Consider the following 20120-nt stretch of genomic DNA (forward strand, 5'->3'; position numbering starts at 1 on the left):
TCTCGCAGAGGCAGAGCGAAGGCTCCTACTCTGAACATACCAAGCAAATTTCTTCCTCATCAGCTTCGGCCTAATGCCGTGCAGAGCCTTGAACACCAAGCAGAGGGATTTAAACTAGACTCTTTGATGTATCGGAAGCCAGTGCAGCTCTTTCAGTGACATGGAGGTAGATGAACATCTTGCTTTCCCCAAGGCTAGTTTTGCTGCTAGTGTTTGGATCCTTTGAAGTCTTTCCATTAGATATCTAGGGGATTCCATCAGTAGAGCATTGCAATAATCAAGTCTGCTTACAATGGTACATTGTACTATCAGTGCTCTAGCATGTGCGGGTAACAGTGGAAGAATTTTTCGAAGGGCTCTAATGATTGCACTCCCCACGGTTTTGTTAACCTGTGATTCGAGCGTCAGCTTATTGTTAAACATCACACCCAGGTTTCGGACCTTCTCAACCATTACCAGTGGACTGGCTGTCGCTAGTGGCCAGAAGTTGGGGGGAAGCACCACCGGAGCGTTTCCCACTGGGCAGTAGAGAAACTCGTTTTTTTCCAAATTAAATTGTAATGCATTCTTCCTCTGAGCAGTGTCTTGAAGGCATTCATGAAACATGGTCAGAGGAGTAGACTGTCCTCCTTCTAAGGAAAGAATCAGTTGGGTGTCATCTGCATAATTAACTATATTAATATTTTATGATCTTATAATAGCAATTAAAGGTTTCATATAAATATTAAATAAAATTGGGCTGAGCCCTGAGAGACACCGTGCAGGATATCAGAAAAATCCGACTGATAGGGGGGAAGAGCCACTGCCTGTCTCCTGTTTGCAAGAAATTACTGAAACCAGCACAAGGCTGTATCTGCAATCCCCACCTCTATTAGTCTATCCAGCAGAATGGCGTGGTTAACCGTATCGAATGCGGCAAACAAGTTAAGCAGGATTAATATCACTGCTTGATCTCTGTCTGCACGCATACACCCTTAATATGCTGTAATCGACAAGTGTAACACCGGGAGCTGCCCTTGCTAAATGTGCGGTTGGGAGAAAGCGTGGATCGTAGACTCTCTTTTAACGCTTGTGAGATTATAATACCATAAGCCCCAGTGCCAGGTGCACAACACCCATTGGGCTCACGAGGCTTCAGACAACCCCCCCCCCCGTCGTGTGCGTCAGCCGGGGCGAAGACAGCTTCGCGGGCTGGCGAGCATCTAATTGCAGCCGCACCCGAATACTTAACAGGTCTTTAAAAGACCATTTACTTGTAAATGAGGCTTTTGTTGTGTGTTCACCCCTTCTTACAGCCACTCTGTCTATGGTTGGAAGAATTAGCCCCCCCAAAATATTTTTCGCCCCCCTGAAATTTGGCTCTAGTTGCCCGCCTGCCCAGTGCTATTTAGTAGTGAAACCCGAAATGAAAATGAGTGCAATTAGAGAATTTCATACTCACTCGTAGCGCCTGTAAGCAGCATCTTCATACATGCAGGGGTTAGCCAGCATTCAAACAAAAGCGTGCTGTGAACTCTTTAAGCAGATAACGTAAACTAAAAAGCGGACTTGTGTGTTCACCCGGGTCTCAAAAAAGAAAAAAGGCTAGTGTGTGCTCGTGGGTTAGTGCAATTCACGGCGGCCATGTTGGAGTGTTAAAACTACACCCAATAGATACCTAGATAAATACAACATATCATCACTCGTGTAGGTAAAGATCATAGAGTATACTTAATCCGTGAGCAATAGTTTACATGAAATAGTCAGTTGAGACATTTTCAAAAGTAGATTCAAAGGTAAAAAGGAACAGAATGTAAACAATAGTCAATGAAGGTGTGCAGAAAAAGGACTTTTGTGTGCTTGTGGGTTAGTGCAATTCACCGCTGCTATATTAGAGTGTTAAAACTACACCCGATAAATACCTAGATAAATACAACATATCATCACTCGTGTAGGTACCCTTTCCTAATGGGAAGAGATCTAAGGAAAACGAGGGGTCGAGAGCCCTTTCCCCCCTCACTCTCATGTCATTTTCCAGCTGTACCCAACCCTATTGTATGAAGACTAAACTAAACAAGAAAAGAGCCTCCTCCCCGCATGATGGACCTTTAACTGCCTGCCCCCCAACTATGCAGAGTGCATGTCACCCCACCCCAACATACTAACTTTGGGGGTCTTAAGCCGCCCCCCTTACCCACCACCCACCCCGTACCTGAATTAACGTGTACCAGCATCAACGTTTGATCATATGGACTCCTTTGTTGTATCATAAGGACTGCACTTGATCACACCAAAAACATCCCTCCTACCCCTGGGGAGGCGGGGGGAAGGTAGAACATTCCATTCAGAGTCCGACCTGATCCATCAAGAGCACATCACAGTTCACCTCCCACTCAAGTAAAAAACCTTGACAATCTCAATTTCTGTCTCCAAATTCAGCGCACTCTCAGTCACATGACATGGATCGGATGGCATCACTTAGGGTCTCAGGACTCCTGTCTCTCAGACCTCCTGTCAATGTTCTGCTCCATCATGTCCCGCCTAGGGCTGTTCCTCTCCGGTTGGTGGTCATTCTCTGGCCTTGCAGTCGCTCTCCTCGACGTGCACTTCATCTGGCATCCTCGCCCGGTCTCCACCCATCAATCCATTCCCAGGCCTCCTCCGGAGTGGTGAAGAATCAGGCTTTGCCTTCAGATTCTGTATGCAGTCTACCTGGAAAGAGCAGTTTATATTTCGCACCCTTCACCCTCCAAGCCTTTTTCACCTATAGGAAATGTTGTCTCTACCTTTGGATTGTCAGCGTGAAGCCTGGGAAGAAGGTAATGTGTGCATTGTCCTACAGTACCGCTGGTGCAGTACGGGCCATCTGAAGGATTGAACTGCAATCTCGAAAATGGAAAAGGCATGCAAGCAGGGAGTGGGGAGGAGCTTCCAGCCTGAGGGGCCACCCCCAGGCACACTGTGTGCTCTCTCTACAGAGTAGAACGTGGATAGTCCCTGTGGTTGAAGGTGTTTGAGGATGAAATCCTCTATGAATAGATCTGCAGCTGGCATTCAGGGACCCCCAGAATGTGAGCGTTGTTCCGACGGTATGTTCCTTCGAAGTCTTCCAGACACTCTTCCAGGATCTTATTTGGTGCCTCAAGTTCCCCCACCTGCGCCTTAAGGAACTTTGTGGCGGTATCAATACAGGATTCTATTGCAGTGCATACTCCCTGCATAGCAGTTATAATGTCTCGAAGGGACAGAGGAGTTTCTTCCAGGGTTTGTGGGTTTCGGAGGTGGATTGGTCCTGGGAACTCTCCTGAGTCTCATAGGGCATATTTGTCAATCTTTGTTTGGTGGGGCCCTTTTATGTTCTTTCCACCTGTCATCTTAGTGGCCTGGTGAACTTATGTCTGTATTTATCCAGGGTGGGGGTGGGGGGTAGTCACTGCCATCAGTCCGCCAAACCCAACGCCGCCTCTCGGGTTTCCTCCGTGAGCCTCTAATCAGGCTTCACGGGGATAACACTTGCAATCCTATGTGTACTAGATATACCTCAGGGTGCATGCCTCCGGGATCGTAATCGGCCTCCAGTACATTGAGGCGGTAATCACCTCTGGAGGCTTCGCTGCTGCAAATGGGGAGGCAAGAGGAGAGATTCAGAGCCCACCAGAATGCAGTTTGAACAACAGTGTCTCTTGCTGTGATTCTGGCCAGACGAAATTTTTTTACTGCATCACTTGGCTATTGAATGCAGTTAGTGGCAGTCCTTGGCTTTATGGGGCAGGAGACCAAAGCAGGGGCCACAGAGCGTAGTGTCTGTTGTTATAGTCCCAAGGGGGGGGTGAGGCAGGCCCCGAGCCTGGGCCTCCCCGTGACCCATGGGGCGGCACATGCTCACCTTGGTTGCCTCTTGCTGTCACAGAGGCCTGGTGCCTGCCCCACGTCGTGTCTCGAGCTGGGTGGAACTCGCCGACCGGTATGCCTGGGACAGTTGAATCTGCGAGCGGTTCGTCCGTCCATAACCACGGTAGACACAGCGCCCACTTCTGTGTGAACCTATGGTGACGCCTCTGGCAAGCGATAGGTCTGCTTTGTTCTGGGGGCCGCAACTGGGTCCCACCCTGCAGGCCCGCTCCACGCAGCAAACAATTCCTTTCCGCTCAAGCAGCTAGAAAGCCGGGCCCGGAGATATTCGCTTCCCTCCTGGAGGTCCTACCCAGTCCCGGGGGGCGGGGTGGGTGGGGGGTATGGGGTGCAGCCTGCTCAGCAGTGCGGCACGCTCAATCTGGAATCCGTTAAGCTGCAGCCACCTCATTGGCCCACTAATTCACGGGCCCGTAGAGGTAGCCCAGGCGGCGTGGATCCCGACAGAGTGTCAGGCCCTCACTCCGTGGTATCTCTCCCCTGGGTGTCGGATCGGCAATCCAGTCACTGGGGATCCGCACCGCCATCTTCACACAGCGAGGGTCCAGAGAGCAAGTCGATGGCGCTGGGATTCGTGGGTGGATGTTAGGGGGAATAGGTAGCGGTTACTGGAGCCACTTCAGCAAGCACCCATCTGCTCCGGCGGTCGGCCACGCACCCAAGTGCACAGTGTTAAGACTCAAGATGTGTAGAAACTAGGGTCGGGGACAATCGATATTTGCCCGGCGGTATCGCCTCTTTAACCCACGAACTATTTAATCAATGAAGAGGCAGGCGCTGGAGACTGGAAGGCAGGAAACAAGGTTTATTCTCTCCGGAGGAGAACACGACAAATCAGACAGCAGGTATCGTCATGAGGTGCTCTAACTACTTTTCTGAGGCCTGGCCTCTTATACACTGGTTTATTGCTTTATTACAGATTACATATTCATGGCAATGCTTTGATGTACGGAAGGACATCCCCGGGATCTCCCCTTTGGGCCCGTTCCCACATACATTTACAGTAGAAGTCCCCCACCCCGGTCAAAACAGGTGATGATTATCGCGCAGCTGGACATTCCGCCGAGTAACGGAATGTGGGGGTTTGATCGGATCTCATAGGGCGGGGGCTTTGATCAATTCGGGGGTCCTTTGATGAGGGAAGCTTTCTACTGTATGGGGAGGGGCATGGAATAGTATCGGCAGAGCTAGGTGTCGGCCTGGGAACGAGGCAGACAATCGGGCACAGGAAAAAGGGGGTTTTGCATCAAAGGGCCGGGGACCATGAAAGGAATGAAGGAAGGTGTCGCGCTGGGAACAGGATGGGGTTCTGAGTCGGGGCTGCGCTGAAGAGGGGTTTATGACCCAAAGCATGTGTGAGCGGGGGGGTTGGTCAGCGTGCAGGCTTGGTGAGGGCGAAGGGCTATGCTGGGGGGGGGGGGGGGGCAGTGGCATGCAGAAGGGATGGTCCTGATCGAGGCACCTAAAATGGCGGGCGCGCACGACAAAAAGTGTGGCATCAGGGGAAAAGGCAAGATGGCGCAGATAATGTTTACCAAACCGTACTAATTTTCCACAGATGTGGGCCATCACCCACCGTGTTGCATAAACGGAGTCTTTGGCTTAGCTCTACAAGATTTGTGTTCACACTCAACGGTGACACAAGTGAACTTAGTTCAATGCATCAATGTGAAAGACAGGTTACTCTAGGCCCGCAGAACCACACACAATATATAAATGAGATGGTGTTACTAACAGGGAGCAGTGGCAATTCAAATGATCGTTCATTAAGGATTTACACCCTCAATATCACTACATATGGAATATGCATTTCAACATATTTATTTTAAAATAATTATTTTAAAATGCTGGGATCTAGTTCACAACATCACAGATGAGAATAAAAAACAGCTAAGTTTTTCAATAACAGTGAATACGGGGAAAAATCGTAACATCACAATTTAAATACCTTAAACCGTAAGTGGGTTATCTCTAAGTGCTATGCTAGTTCTAGCAGATCAATAAATAATAAGCCTGAGTTTTGGAAGTGGTGTGCATACTTGGACAACAAGGTTTGTTGTCTGTTTGGAATTGCTTGTGAGCTATTTCAAGCCCAAGACCAAGAGCTAAGATATTGCATCTACAAGAGAACACAATTCTGGCACAGTTTGTGAAGGCAGAATGGAATGCTTCGTAGAGCCTCAGGGAGTCTTGCTGTTGGCCTCTTTAGTCGAGATGTAATCCGGTGCTGTGCTCATCTAGATCTGCGTCTGTGACCTGGGTGAAGTATCTCTCCTCACTAAGAGGTCAAGTGGTAGTCCTTATGTGTTGTATCTTATCTAAGATGGAATTTGCAAAGTCGCTTTAGGAATGTTTTGAATTGATAATATACATTTGTAGATGTATTAATAAGGTACAAAAGTCAATGTAGACTACATTATTTGGGTTGTGGTTGTTTTATGACCTTGAAAAAGCACCTGTCCCACTGGGGTTTTTGTTGATGTATAAATCTGAATGACTTGACACTTTCACAGTTCTTGGAGGGATAGGCAACAGCGACATATGCGGAGAAGGCAGACATGTTGATGATTCTGCATAATTTGAGGAAATATGGCACCTCTGTTGTCAGAGATGGCAACCTCCATTACCTAGGATGGATTTGGGACCAAAGGTAAACAAGCTGATCAGGCTAACTAAAATGACGACGATAGCTAAAATGGAACCTGTCCTTTATGTGTGTAAGAACCTAAATCTAAAAGATAGAAGCCTAAAAGCAAGTGATTAAAATAGAGAAAATAATAGTTTTGGAAAAAAGTCATAAGATTGATTACATCCCTGGAATAATTTCTAAGCTATATAGTCACAAAAATATTATTGAATGTGTTTTTGATTGATCATCCATTAACAGAATAAAGGCACCTGCCAGAAATGTGCATTTGATGAAATAGCAATTCATCACTTGTTACATGTTCAATAACACGTCTTCAAACTGAAATGCAAAAGAGGTAACTGTGCTAGAAGATATGATCATTACAACAGCCCATGTCCTGCATGCCCTTCCTGAGCCTGCATCAGCTAAGTCAATGCATTGACAACCATGCTTATAGGCATTGATTTTTTTGTGCTTCAAAACTGCAGGTGATTGGCACCTGCACTTATTTTTGGGGATACGATTTATTTTTTCATAACTAGACTTTAATCCAGAAAAAGGCCGAAAAGGGAGAGAAAGAAGGAGGAAGAGAAAGATAAGAAATGAGTGAAAAAGAATGTAAGCGGAGAACGAAAAGGAACCTGCAAGAGTGATGTTAACTGGAAGAAAGCAACATGGTGTGAAATCAAAACTAAGCAGCCTTGACTTTCAGCAACCTGGGTAATCAAACTGCACTGGCATTAGGAAAACCTTTATCGCTTTGTTAATTTAAGTACTGTTTACACATGTTTGAAAGGTTGTCCGTGTTTCAATCCTAACTGATACCCTGAATCTGCCACTCCATGATCCAGAAATAGCTCGTGTGGAAAGAAACAAAGGAAAATAAGTTTTTGGTACCGACATAACAAACACTTTAACCTTAACAAAGGCCTTGGTTGAAAAAAATAAAACATTTGAAAAAAAGCATACTGCGATGAGGAACAATAGGAAGTAGGAAAAACATAGACACTCCGTTTATCTCAACATCTACAGCTGTATGTAGTGTCTAATACTGTGGCTCGATATTGTTTATTTGTATAAAATTGTGAATATGAAGGATCCAAACAAAAGAGTGTCCAAGACATGCAAGCTTTGACTGTAACCAGCTGTTTTCTGTTATAAAGACACATCCACAGGTCAATATTTGTAAGCTTTATTGTTTTCAATCTTTGTATATGAAATAACGTCATATTATTCAATTTCACCAAAAAATTCCAGTAGAAACTATAAAATGATACATGACACATGGAAGCTTAAAAACAGTACAGTTTAAACTAAGCTCTTGCTTAGCATTTCCCCGGTATTTATCGTGATAGTGTCTCATTTGTTCTCAGTTCACATTTCCATTTTGAAGCAAGTGCAAATACTCATTGTACAACTTTTCCTGAGTTTCATATAGTTTCTTCAGTTTTTTTGTCTGTCCTTTGCTGATTTCTTTACCCTCTGCATCATGAGTAGGAAACCCCTAAAAGAAAAGGTAGATATGGTTTTTAAAATATTTTATTTTACAATTAATAACATCCTTTAATACATTAGGCATACAAAAACCACACAATTCACATTTGATATATATAGCGCTACACAATTTCCACTTAGGCCTTTGGGCTTCTTTGAAGGTTTGATGCACCAGTTACTTATCTTTGGTAACCCTCTATTTAATCACAGATTCCTCACCTTTAGAATATCCCCAGAATGGATCTGGAGAATTCTTCCAGCAATGCCCTAACATACCAGTAGTTGCACAGTATTAATTTTTGGTGACTCCATTCAGTCCTGGAAGTGACAGAGTGAAGCCACATATAAGTTCCACCGCGCACTGACCTCTGGTCAGTTTCTTAGAACAAATTGCCAGACAGGGTGCTGATACCTAATTTGGGAACTTTTTACATGGGAATGAGGCCCCTCTACAGAAAAGAGATGGGGAAAGCAGTGAAGAATCTATGGTTGAAGTATCAACAGAAGCAGTGTTACTGAAGGTAAGTAACTTGTTCTTCTGATGAATACTTCTAGTTACAGATTCCTCACCACAGAAAAACTGCCAAAGCAGTATCTTCCTATGGTGGAGAATCAGTGGAGTTGAATCAAACCAACAAGGATTTTTGGAAGCCATTAGTTTTCAGCTTTGCAAGATCTATTGATTTTGTAATTTTTTTTAGACTTCTTGCACAACAGTTGCACAGGGCTTAAAGAAAGTAAAACTATTAATTTTTTTAAAAACCATGACGAGTCCAGTGTTGACTGTGTCATAGCGTTTTTTTCTCCATTTAAGGCATGTTGCACAGCAGCCCATGCTGCTGTGCAATATGTTTAAAAACAGTGCAGGGGTGGGAGAAAACAGACAAGGGTGGGAGAAAACAGACAAGGGTGGGAGAAAACAGACAGGGGTGGGAGAAAACAGTTGGGGTGGGAGAAAACAGTTGGGGTGGGAGAAAACAGACGGGGTGGGAGAAAACAGACGGGGTGGGAGAAAACACACTGAAGTGGGAGTGGGAGAAAACAGACGGGAGTGGGAGAAAACAGACGAGGTGGGAGAAACAGACGAGGTGGGAAAAAACAGACGGGGGTGGGAGAAAACAGACAGGGGTGGGAGAAAACAGACAGGGGGTGAGGCTGAAAGAAAAACCTAAAAGGTCCTGCAGGATGGAACAGACAAAATGTCCTTCTCCTCGGACCTAGGTGCCATGGCAGTAGTGCTTCAAGAACATATGCACCCTGGCGGATGTCCAGAACAGGCACCCTCAAACCAAAGTCACTGTAGCAGCTTTGGCCATCACAAGCCTGCATGTACTCATGGGGCTGGTACTTGGTCAGTGCGTGACAGATTTTAATCTAGAAAACTATCCACTTTCACATGGTCTTCTCTTGCACAGACCTCCCCTTCGTTGCCCCAGAGAAGTTCACAAAGAGCTGATCATCCACACAATGGTCTTTTGTGCAATCAAAGCCCACTTATGGTTAAATCAATGAAACATCTCTTCTTTCAAGGGATGAGGAGGAGCAAAAAATGCTGGCAGATTAATCGAATGGCAAACATGGAAGGGAGTCATGACTTTAAGAGGGACGTTTCTAGTTCCAAGAACCGGTTTGTCAGGACGTTAATATGGAGCACTCATCTGGAGGCTCAAGCAGCGAAAGCTTTCTCATCAGTCTGTGGGCTGAAAAAATGTAATAAAGAATATTGTGATATGTCACACAGACGTATGTTAAAGGCATTTGAAGCAATGATCCCCCCGCAAGTATTGTACGGTGCAGAAGTGCTTTGCCTGAGTGGCAAACAGGGGTGGGATTGTGAAGAAGGAAAGATCTTAAAAATGCTATTGTCCTTACCAAGCTGTACAATGATCCAAACAATCAGAATGGAGCTAGGGCTAATAGCATTGAGTGTAAAGACCCAAATGTCCTTATTAAGATTCTGGAAACGCCAGGATTTAGGTGGCGTGCAGAAGGTCTCAATTTGGTGCAGAGAGGAGATTCAAACAAGTAGCCTTGGTTGGGCAAAGGATGTAAGAAGAATCCTCCAGAATATAGCAGTGCACCTTAAGGTGAAACTTTCGCAGCCACCCTGGAAGTAGATTTTACAAAGAGAATGCTTAGAGACCAACGGCTCTCCTACTCATGATCGCAAGATCTAGATTATATGAGTGAGGAAAAAATCAGTCAAGTGGCTAAAGAGCTCATGGGAAAATGCAGCTTGGTTCCCATATTTGGATATTCTGCCCAATAAAGGGTTAAGACACGAAATTCCAAGGGTTCGTGTTGGTATTAATCCTTAGAAGACGGAAGGAAAAATAAAGGCAGTATTGATTCAATCAGATGGTATTTGTAAATGCGTCCTAGGAATAAGAAATTATACTTTGCATATATTGCTTGATTGCTGATTTTAGCCATACGGAAATTATTTTTATGTCCAATATTCTTAAAATAAAAGGTTAACTCGCATGCCCAAGCAGTTTGTCTACTTACGGATATGCCATCTCTAGATATTACAATTGCATTGGGAAAATTTCTGAAAGCAACGAAAGACTTTGTAAGAGAGAAATTAAAGGAGGGGCATTGATTTTAAATGTTTTTAGTGTTCTTCCATTAACGTGAATTTTATGGATTTAGACTTTTGTAAACGGTGTTAAATGAAATATGATTGTCTCAGGGGGTTACATTTTTTCCTCTGTAGGTTAAATTGCTTATTTATTCTTTATAGAACTAATAATGTTATCACTATGCGGATCCAAATCATGTTTTATGTATTGTTTAAAGACTATGGTCTAAATAAACATAGTTTTTATCCCTCTCTCAGTTTGTCAGGACATAAATAAAACTTCATTTTTGGGGGGAAAAAAGGTGGAGTAAGGCAGTTTTACCAAGATTGCCTGTAGCTCACTCACGCAATGCAATGATGTAATCGCAATCAGAAGATTGTTTTCAATGCCAAAAGTTGCAAAGAACGCCATGGCGGAAGTCACAGTCTATAGAACCACGGCTGTCCAGGGAAACATAAAAGGGTATGGGATAAATGGTTGAACCACTTTCATGATTTATTCTCACAGACTGCCTGATATTACATTCCAAGTCACAAATTGTACTATTTTGATACCTATTTTAATGCATATATGGAAAGACTGTCAGCCTGCATGATGCATTGTTACTGGGGCCATTTGGCCAATATACGGTCTACCGTTTCACCTTTATTTGGTTTGACAAAGCAATAAAAGAAAGTAAAAAATAAAAAGGGCTGTAAAGAACAGCTGTGTATTGGCTCAAAGGGCTTGCAAATGAGAAATAAAAAAGACCAAATTCAGGTCCCACTGCAGTATAACAAATTATTTTGGGTATAACAGGAGCTTCAATCCTTTCATAAAATGCATCACAACTGTCAACTAAAACCAAGACAATGAATAATGGTAAACTGAGAAGGGCTGAAAGGGCCGATAAGTAACATTTCATTGTACCCGACCCACTGCCTTGCTGTGCTAATGAAAGAACAAACAAAAGAACATGAAAAAACTTGGCTCATAATGGCTGATGTTATGGGCACCACACCAAGTGACAAATTAGTACCAGCACATAGCATAAATCAACTTTGTGGTGGGACCCTTGGCAGCAAGGATGACATCAACCTTCTTGGACAGCAAGTCAGACTAATTCAGTTGCTGCAGCTTAGTTTCCACGCATGGTAGTGTAGGTTGTGGAGACTCATATGCAGGACCCTGCACTGCTGCCGAGACAATAGGTTCTCCTGAAGTGGAAACCTGAGGACAAATACTCAGGCTAAGGAGCGCTGGGTACCACACTATCCTGGCCCAGTCTGAGGGTGATGAGAGTGATTTGGGCCCAGTATGTCTTACTCTTCCTTTAAACCAGATGCAAGAGAGGTAACAGTGGAAAGGTTTATAGGAAGCCGTCCTTCAATTTTAGTCAGAATGTGTCACCTAATGACTGCCTTGGAGGAAATCCATCATGTTGCATTAATAACACTACAAATTCACAACAGGGGCACACACACCTAGCCAGGGTGATGCTGAGTCCACTGAGATGTTGGGTCCTCTGCAGAACACCGCCAACACTTAACAAGCATTGGAAATGCAATAGGTCTCGCAGCATTAGAGTTAGTGCATTTAGAATTGTTTATGGGTTTTTTGTTGTAAATCTTTTGCATTTTTATTTTTTGTAGCCAATGCTAAAGAATTACAAATCAAAAAAGCAATAAACATTTGTAAAAGCTTTAACTAAAAATCCTGTGAGACCTATTGCACTGTGTGAGGGTGAGGTGTTGAGGGTGAGTGAGGGTGGGGGTGAGTGAGGAGTTGAGTGTGAGTGAGGTGTTGAGGGTGAGTGAGGTGTTGAGGGTGAGTGAGAGTGAGAGTGAGTGAGGGTGAGGGTGAGGGAGGGTTATTGTGAGTTAGGGTGAGGGGTTGAGGGTGGGTGAGGGTGAGGGTGAGGTGTTGAGGGTGAGTGAGGATGAGTGAGGGTGAGTGAGGGGTTGAGGGTGAGTGAGTGTGAGTGAGGGTGAGTGAGGGTGACTGAGTGTGAGGGTGTGTGAGGGTGAGGGGGTGTGAGGGTGAGGGGGTGTGAGGGTGAGGGGGTGTGAGGGTGTGTGAGGGTGAGGGGGTGTGAGGGTGTGTGAGGGTGTGAGGGTGAGGGGGTGTGAGGGTGAGGGTGTGTGAGGGTGAGGGGGTGTGAGGTTGTGTGAGGGTGAGAGGGTGGGGTGAGGGGGTGTGTGAGGGTGAGGGTGTGTGTGAGGGTGAGGGGGTGTGAGGGTCAGGGGGAGTGAGGGTGAGGGGGTGTGAGGGTTAGGGTGTGAGGCTGAGGGTGTGAAGGTGGGTGAGGGTGAGGGGGTGTGAGCACCTGCTATCATCTCGTATTAAAATTGCATGCTAGAGCATAGTGCACATTCAAAAATCACACAAGCTACTGAAAATACCTCGACAAAATACCGATCAGAGAAAAAAACATCTCAGTGTAAAGGTTGAGGGTGTTTTCTATGCGGATAATGGTAACTCACAAAGTAAAGTTCCACTATGGACCTGACAAAGTGGCTGTCACCCTTCCAACACTTAGAATGGAAAATGTTCACCCAACTTAATTCGCCCCCTCCAACGCTAATAAGCCGCGCAACTTATCAGATGTTATTTGGCAAGTAAGAATTCATCCCAATTCATATGTTGCCCTTCAAAATTATTACCAGTGACTTACCAGTTAGTTAAACGTCGCAAATCAAAGGGGAGCTGCAATATTTACTGAATGGTTGAGCAGCAGAAGACTGTCAAAATCTTGGCACAGTTCTACTACAACCCCTCTATAAAGATGCAAATAAGTCAGCGCCTACGTTGTTGTATGGGCGAGTCTGACGCTCTCGAGACGCCTGGTGTGTGCCTGTGATGCCCCTGTAAAGCGCTCTGACACCTTGGATAATATTCGCGCTATATAAAATCGCATTAAATAAAATAAATGAAAAAAACAACATGGAAGATGCTCACAGACGCAGGAATAGTGTGAGATACTCTGAAACATAAGCGTGTTGTGTGTGACTCTCAAAAACAAAGTGTGTGAGGTGAACACCGGTACCATGCCTGTACGAGATTCAGGGTGCGTGAGATATACTCAAACACGTGGCGCCCGGTGCGTGAAATGTGTAGAGCTGCGACAAGCATTGTGTAGAGCTGCGACAAGCATAGTGCGTGCGACGCTCACAGGCAGGAGAACCGAGCTGCCCAGCCCACCCCCTCCCCCAGGTAGAGACTGAGGCCGGAGTCGTACACAGAAGCCGAATGCACGTGCGACACAACTGCAAAGACCACGAACAGTACTAGGGTCTTATGGAGAAATAACCCCCTGGGGACTGTAACTGGTAGTCAGACCGTGGGAGTTGCACCGATTTTATGGTATACGCCAAAATAATGCAGTTTAATAGGGCATTCTCGAAATCATGTACTCCTCCTGCCTAGACGTGTAGCCATATGCGATAGTTCTTGTATTGAAGGTGCAAAATGCGTTGTACGAGGCAAATAGAAAAGAATAAAAACAATAAGGTTCGGAGGTGGTAATACACGTTTAATCTCATTTCCATACAACACAAGGGCTTCTGTATAAATATGCTCAGATTCAAAAAAACATTTGTGTACGCGAAATGAGTGTCATTTCTCCCACCGAAGCCTAACAAATACTGCAGGAATAAAATATATCAAGCGTGTACAAACAGAGGAATCCGGGGTGAGGCGTTCAGGCTGGCTACTTGCATATCTCGTTCGAAGCAACAAAAGACTTGCGCTTCGTGTTGCCGCCACCCGTGGTGACTGGAAAGCCATTTTAAGTGAGCGAGAAGGAAGGCGAAAGATAATGGCCGATGCACAGGCTTCAAAGCGTGAGGCGGCTTTCTCTGCAGTGCTGAGACAGGAAGACTCAGTGCCTCGTTACAACAATTGTACAGCTTTATCGTGTGTATACTATTCATGATCAGAAATTACTAAGAAAAGGAGCGCTTTTTCCGGGAAAATTATCGTGTGTTCAGATAAACTAATGGACTTTGAACGCAGACGTGGCACTGCGGTGTTTGAGTAGAAGATACAAAAGTATCTGTGCCAAGATTTAGAAACATCAGTTAGGGAAGGAGCAGGATTTCTTAATCCTATGTATTTGAGGAAAAACACTTATGAGGTGGGGGTGTTGATCATCTGTGAACTAAAAACATGTACATCAGGGGGGGTCGGCAGGCAGTAGACCTCAACGCTATGGGGTCTGGTTCTATTTTACACTTTTATGACATGAGGTACGTCTGAAATTTACGATTTAGATTCGTTGGGCTAAAACATGCAGCATAAGAGGTATTTCACGGGCAAGTAAGTATTTAAGTTAATAGTGATTGTTTTGCGTTCCGAGTTGGTGTTTGGTAACGTTACGTATGTAAAAGGTTTCTGGGAGAAATATTATGACTTGTAAATAAATACATTAAAAAAACCAAGGTATGCAACGTTTTTAATTAATAAACATGTAATATGTGCATTACATCGTTGGTACATTGCGACAAACGCCATTTAAGTTATGTAGCAAAAGTGTTGTTTTATTATGAATCTGCACCTCTAGGGTTGTAAAAGTAATTAAGAAAATAAAGCAAACAGTTTTAAAAATCACCTTTCTCCTCCTGCTTCCAAAAAGCAAAGCAGTTCAAGATGGCTGTAAACATCCAGTTATTTTGCAAAAGAATCAGCGCTGCATCCTCCACTCAACATCATAAACAGTTGCTTCAGTGATAAAAAAAACAAGTGAAAGCGGGATGTAAGTAGGGGGAGGAGAAGTCTGGGCAGGCAGGATGACTCAGGGGAGGGGGCGGAGCGGGGCAGAGCGGCATGTGGGTGTGAAGAAGCCGGCCCTTTGAAGTGAAGCTAAGCTTCACTTCAAAGGTGTCGGAGGAATGCGGGCGGCTGTGCACGCGCTTTTAAGCTCAATGCACATGCGCATTGAGCTTAAAAGTCACGGGCACTGCAAGGAATCGCCACGATTCCTTGCAAGTTAGATAAAGAGTCGATGAGCCCCTATAGTCTCGCTTGCTCGATGCGCATGCGCATCGACAGGCGAGACCTAAAAATGAAACTTAAACTTTTTTTTTTCCTTTTTAAACACATCCCATTTTCCTTTATGGAAAACGGTCTGTATTAAAAATAATGCTTTATTAAAAACCCATAACAGACATGGTGGTCTGCTTACCCCAGGAGGCCACCATCCCTGTGATGACTGCAATTCCAAATGGGTCTCAAACTGTGACCTACCTCATTATTATTCATAAGGGAGGTCTATTGGACTCGAAGAGGATTCGCTGTTTTCAACTTCTAGGTTTTTGTACATTATGAATTGCGATTTTCTAATTGGATTTGCAAAGAATCGTATTTGGGAAATCTCAATCCCTAAATTCTCTTCAGATGTCACCATATTTATTAAAAGAGAGTTTTTAAACAAGACCTCAGAAACATTCCTGCCCCAGCCCTGATGGTAAAGCTATTAGTGAACTAAGAGGCAAGTCAGGGATCGCGTGTGCCCTGTAGGTGTAGGCTATTTTGTTATTATAAATGGAGCAAACGTTTAGTCTATTTAATCAAACAAGTTCGGGTTTTTTTGTACAGCAGAAATGGTGAACTCACATATGTGAAGGTGCTCTCAAATGTGATAGTGAAAAATGGGTGTCTGTCTCTGTGAAGTAAAATATATGCTGATGATCACACACTTTAAGACAAGTTTACGGGTCAAGTACATTACAGTTAGGTCGAATAGATTATTTAAATTACTAGACCTGCAGGTGTAGTAACATGTTTAAGAGTTTTTCGAGACCTGAAATAAATAAATAACAGAAATCATATACTCTAAACCATATTTCCCTTACATATATGTAGACTCCTATAGACATATGTTATTAGCTATAGGTTTATGAAAAAAGGCCTGCAGTTTGTACCTTGAAAACCAAAGTGTGTTACTAATTAACTAAATACATCATAATGTGCTTGCAATACACATTTACCAATAGACAATTAGCTGACTGTTATTAGGACTTGTGAAATCTGTTAAGCATTTGATGGTAGTGGCTCCTCATTTCAGACGATGTATCACAATTCTGTGTCCAGCTGAGGTCATGGTGTGGTGCGATGGTCTACCAAATTGAATTTAATTCCTATTCTGGCAATGGTTAAGTTAGGCCTGGGCAGGAACTTATAATTTTTATTTATGGATAGTTTTATATCACACCACAAAGAGCACTAGTTATACAAATTGCCATATGCTGAAAAATAAAATCTAGTAGCACATCAGAATACACAAATCACAGAAAAAATTAATGAAGCTATAAAAGCATTGCGGCAGAGAAATGCCTTCATGTTTTATGGAACTAGGTGCAGGATGAGTTATTTTATTCTTTACAATATAACGGTGTCTTGACACCTCTTCAAAAAATCCCAGATGTCCTCGCCGTGCTTGCTTTAAGTCGTACTTTGTTTTCCTGAATCACAAACACATTTGATGCTAAACTCTGCAGGGCCACTGTGTACAGATATTGTACTTAAACTATGCTTCATAACATATTCATGGACAGTTCAAAGGCATAATTCCTAACTGCCAGTGACCAAGTCTTAAATAGGAAGAGTAAGCGAAAGATTATACAGATACTGCATGCTTCTTTGTGTTTTAATGTGACTCACCTATAAAATTGAAACTTCTTAAAGATTGATTTCGACCAAGTGAGATGTAAGTTCTTGATTTGGCATAGAACCCAGTCCATGTTTGTATATCATGGCTACAAAAAATATTGTACAATATTTGATCCACACTATTTCATGCACTTATCACATATGAAACAAGCGGAATGCTTACATTTTCATCAAATTTTGAAAATTTGTCCATTTCTTGAATAAACATCTCCTTTGGAGGGATCTTCATTTTTGCCAGTTTAGCTTCCTGCAAAATACAATTTAAATTAAGATTTTCAATTACATTAAATCTTATATGTCAATGAACTATAGTCACCTGGGGACAATGAACTTTTTCACATACCAGCAGAAACACTACTAATCTGAGGTTAATATGAACAAGTTACTTACCTTTGGTATTAATCTGTCTGTTTGATACTTAATTTACCTCCAAATTCCTCAACTCATAAAACTCCTCCAGGATCCTGAAAATGTTCAAAAGCTTGCCTGGGCTGACACGTGTTGCCATGTTTCCAAGTCCAGTCCAACAACCCAGTGAATGTGACACTGTGGAACCATTTAGTTCACCACCTGGTGCTATGACATCAATTTCTAGACTTTTTCCCTGCATACCCTTACAGGCAGAGATGAACCAGACGTAATCACTGAAATGTAGCACCCAATACCAACCTGGCACCATATTGCCAGCATTCAAACCAATACTCAGAATGGACAGATGGCCTGTTTGGTGAGGAGTCTGCAGGAAAAGTTTCCATCACAAAGATAGCTATTGAAGGTAAGTAACGTTCTCTTCTGATAGTTATTTCTAACTGAAGAATTCAGACCTCATAAATCAAATATCTAAGCATTACTTCATTGAGGTGGGTCCAATGAGAGAAGGGCAATTAAGCTAAGTCATCTAATCTTAAACATGACACACAGGAAATGCATCCTGCAAGATAATTGATTGGTATTATGCTAAAAAACAACATCATCTAAACAAGGATAAACCTAATCCGAGGGATGTACCCCTATGCTTCCCTTGGCATTGGCTAACAACCAAGAACTGGATGGAAGAAAAGAGCAAAGTGCCAGTAACGCTCAATATCCCAGAGCTAATGAGTATGCGGGTAATAAAAGCACATCAACAAAAAAAACTAACTCTAGCCCAGGGGAAGCAAAAACATTTTTTGTCAAAATCTTTTTATTGGTTTTACAAATAAACATAACATTTGTAGCTCACCCGAACTCAGTATACATGCTAAGATCACCAGTTAGCTAAAGATACTGCACAGCTTCCCCACAAGTTCTCCGCATGACTGTTAGTCTTAACGAGGTGCAGACTAAGTCATTACAGTGTCTTACTTGCATCAATTACAGATCCCAGAATGACTCTGTGCTCTACCTTCGGGTGCTAACAAATAAAACATAACTCACAAAACTCCAAAAACACTTCAGTGCAATCAATCCCAATGTAGCTAGGGGGCGAGGAGAGTGGGACCAGGACCAGGCTATTATATCAGGAAAAGATGAAGGGCCCGTAGCCTAGGGCCACATGCAAACAGAGGCAACCCCTCCGACAAGTAACTTACCAGTGGGCTCCAGATGTAGTCAAAGCTCTTGCGGGAATCTTCAACCACATCAGTCATTCGCACCAAGGCGTGGGCTCGCCACAGGCGGGCATGCCTTCGAGTAAGAGAGGGGGCCTCTGGTTTCTTCCATGCTGCTGCAATTGCCATTTTGGCTGCCCCTAGACACAGCCATATAATAGAGCAATCTCCCTGTGTTCGATACCTCAGACTGGGGTTGCGTATTCCCAAGGTAGTGTGTGCAAGGGAAGCGTGGACCGGATACCCCAGGATCTGCTGGATTTGGTACAGGATTTCTTTCCAAAAGAGTTGGATGGAGAGACAGTCTCACCAGATATGACGAAAATCTCCCAAGGCCCCACAACCCCTCCAGCATCTAACGGAAGTGTTTGGGAAGATGGTATGTAGTTTTTGGGTGTAGATACCATTCATACAATACTTTGAAATGGGCTTCTCTCAGGAACATGGAGCGATTATATGACCCTGTATGAGGAGCTCCACTGCTTCTCTCTTATGGAGGTGTGTAACATGTCATCCCAGACCCCTCTATGACGTGGGGTCTGGTCTGGTGCAGGCCCAACATGAGAAGAAAGGAGTATAAAAAAAGATATGCAACCTTTAGCTGTATTGCCGGTTTGGACAAATCTCTCTTTCGGGAGCAAATACCTAGACGCAGCTAATCGCTCGCTGGGCTGCTGTACCCAATGTTTTAATTGGATGTATTGACATTCTTCTGTGAGGGGCAGCTTAAAGCGAGTAACGCAGTTGGCAAAGGAGCAAATCTCTCCTTGCTGAAATAGGTCCGCTAGCATAAGGCATCCACCCTCTCTCCATCTGTTAAAAGGCCCTCTAGCATCGCTGGACGAAAGGCAGGGTTAAAATGGACAGAGGTGTGGGGGGACGGAAGCGTTGAGAGCGGCAAAGTCTTGGTTACGCTGTCCCACACCTTGAGGGTAGCGGTGGTGGGGGTGCTAAAGTAAGCATTGTTTGGTCTATCTTGTTTTGGTTTCTAGAGCAGATCCCACATTGATCTTCACACTATCTGCCTGTCCATATGGAGCCAGTGCTGGTCTGAGGCTTTGAGGGACCATTTGGCCATAACCCGAAGTTGGGCAGTTCTATACTAGAGGAGGAAATCGGGGAGCGACAAACCACCCTCTAGGCATGGCATTGTCAATAGCCACTGGGATAAGCAGGCTCTTTGCCCCTGATGGATACATTTTGTGGTCATCCTCTTAAGCTCAGTGAATACCTCTTTGTCCATCATGATCAGGAGGCCCTGGAACAGATAGAGGAGACGCAGGAGGA

General features: G+C 44.0%; 1 protein-coding gene across 5 annotated transcripts in view; it reads right to left on the reverse strand.

Annotated features, from left to right (window-relative positions):
- Positions 1-7696: 7696 nt before the first annotated feature.
- CARS1 (cysteinyl-tRNA synthetase 1) overlaps positions 7697-20120 on the reverse strand; it is a 406480-nt gene continuing 394056 nt past the window's right edge. For 4 of the 5 annotated variants that reach the window (XM_078682918.1, XM_078682921.1, XM_078682919.1 and 1 more), the window contains 2 exons: positions 17408-17491; positions 7697-8024 (listed from right to left, as the gene is read on the reverse strand). In XM_078682918.1, coding sequence (XP_078539044.1) covers positions 7890-8024; positions 17408-17491 — 219 coding nt within the window. In that variant the 3' untranslated portion in view covers positions 7697-7889. Of the gene's footprint in view, positions 8025-17407; positions 17492-20120 lie in introns of those variants that run through there. The other variant, XR_013608861.1, reaches the window with a different exon arrangement.

The sequence above is a fragment of the Lissotriton helveticus genome, chromosome 3_1, assembly GCF_964261635.1.
Source record: "Lissotriton helveticus chromosome 3_1, aLisHel1.1, whole genome shotgun sequence".
In the NCBI taxonomy this organism is placed as follows: Eukaryota; Metazoa; Chordata; class Amphibia; order Caudata; family Salamandridae; genus Lissotriton; species Lissotriton helveticus.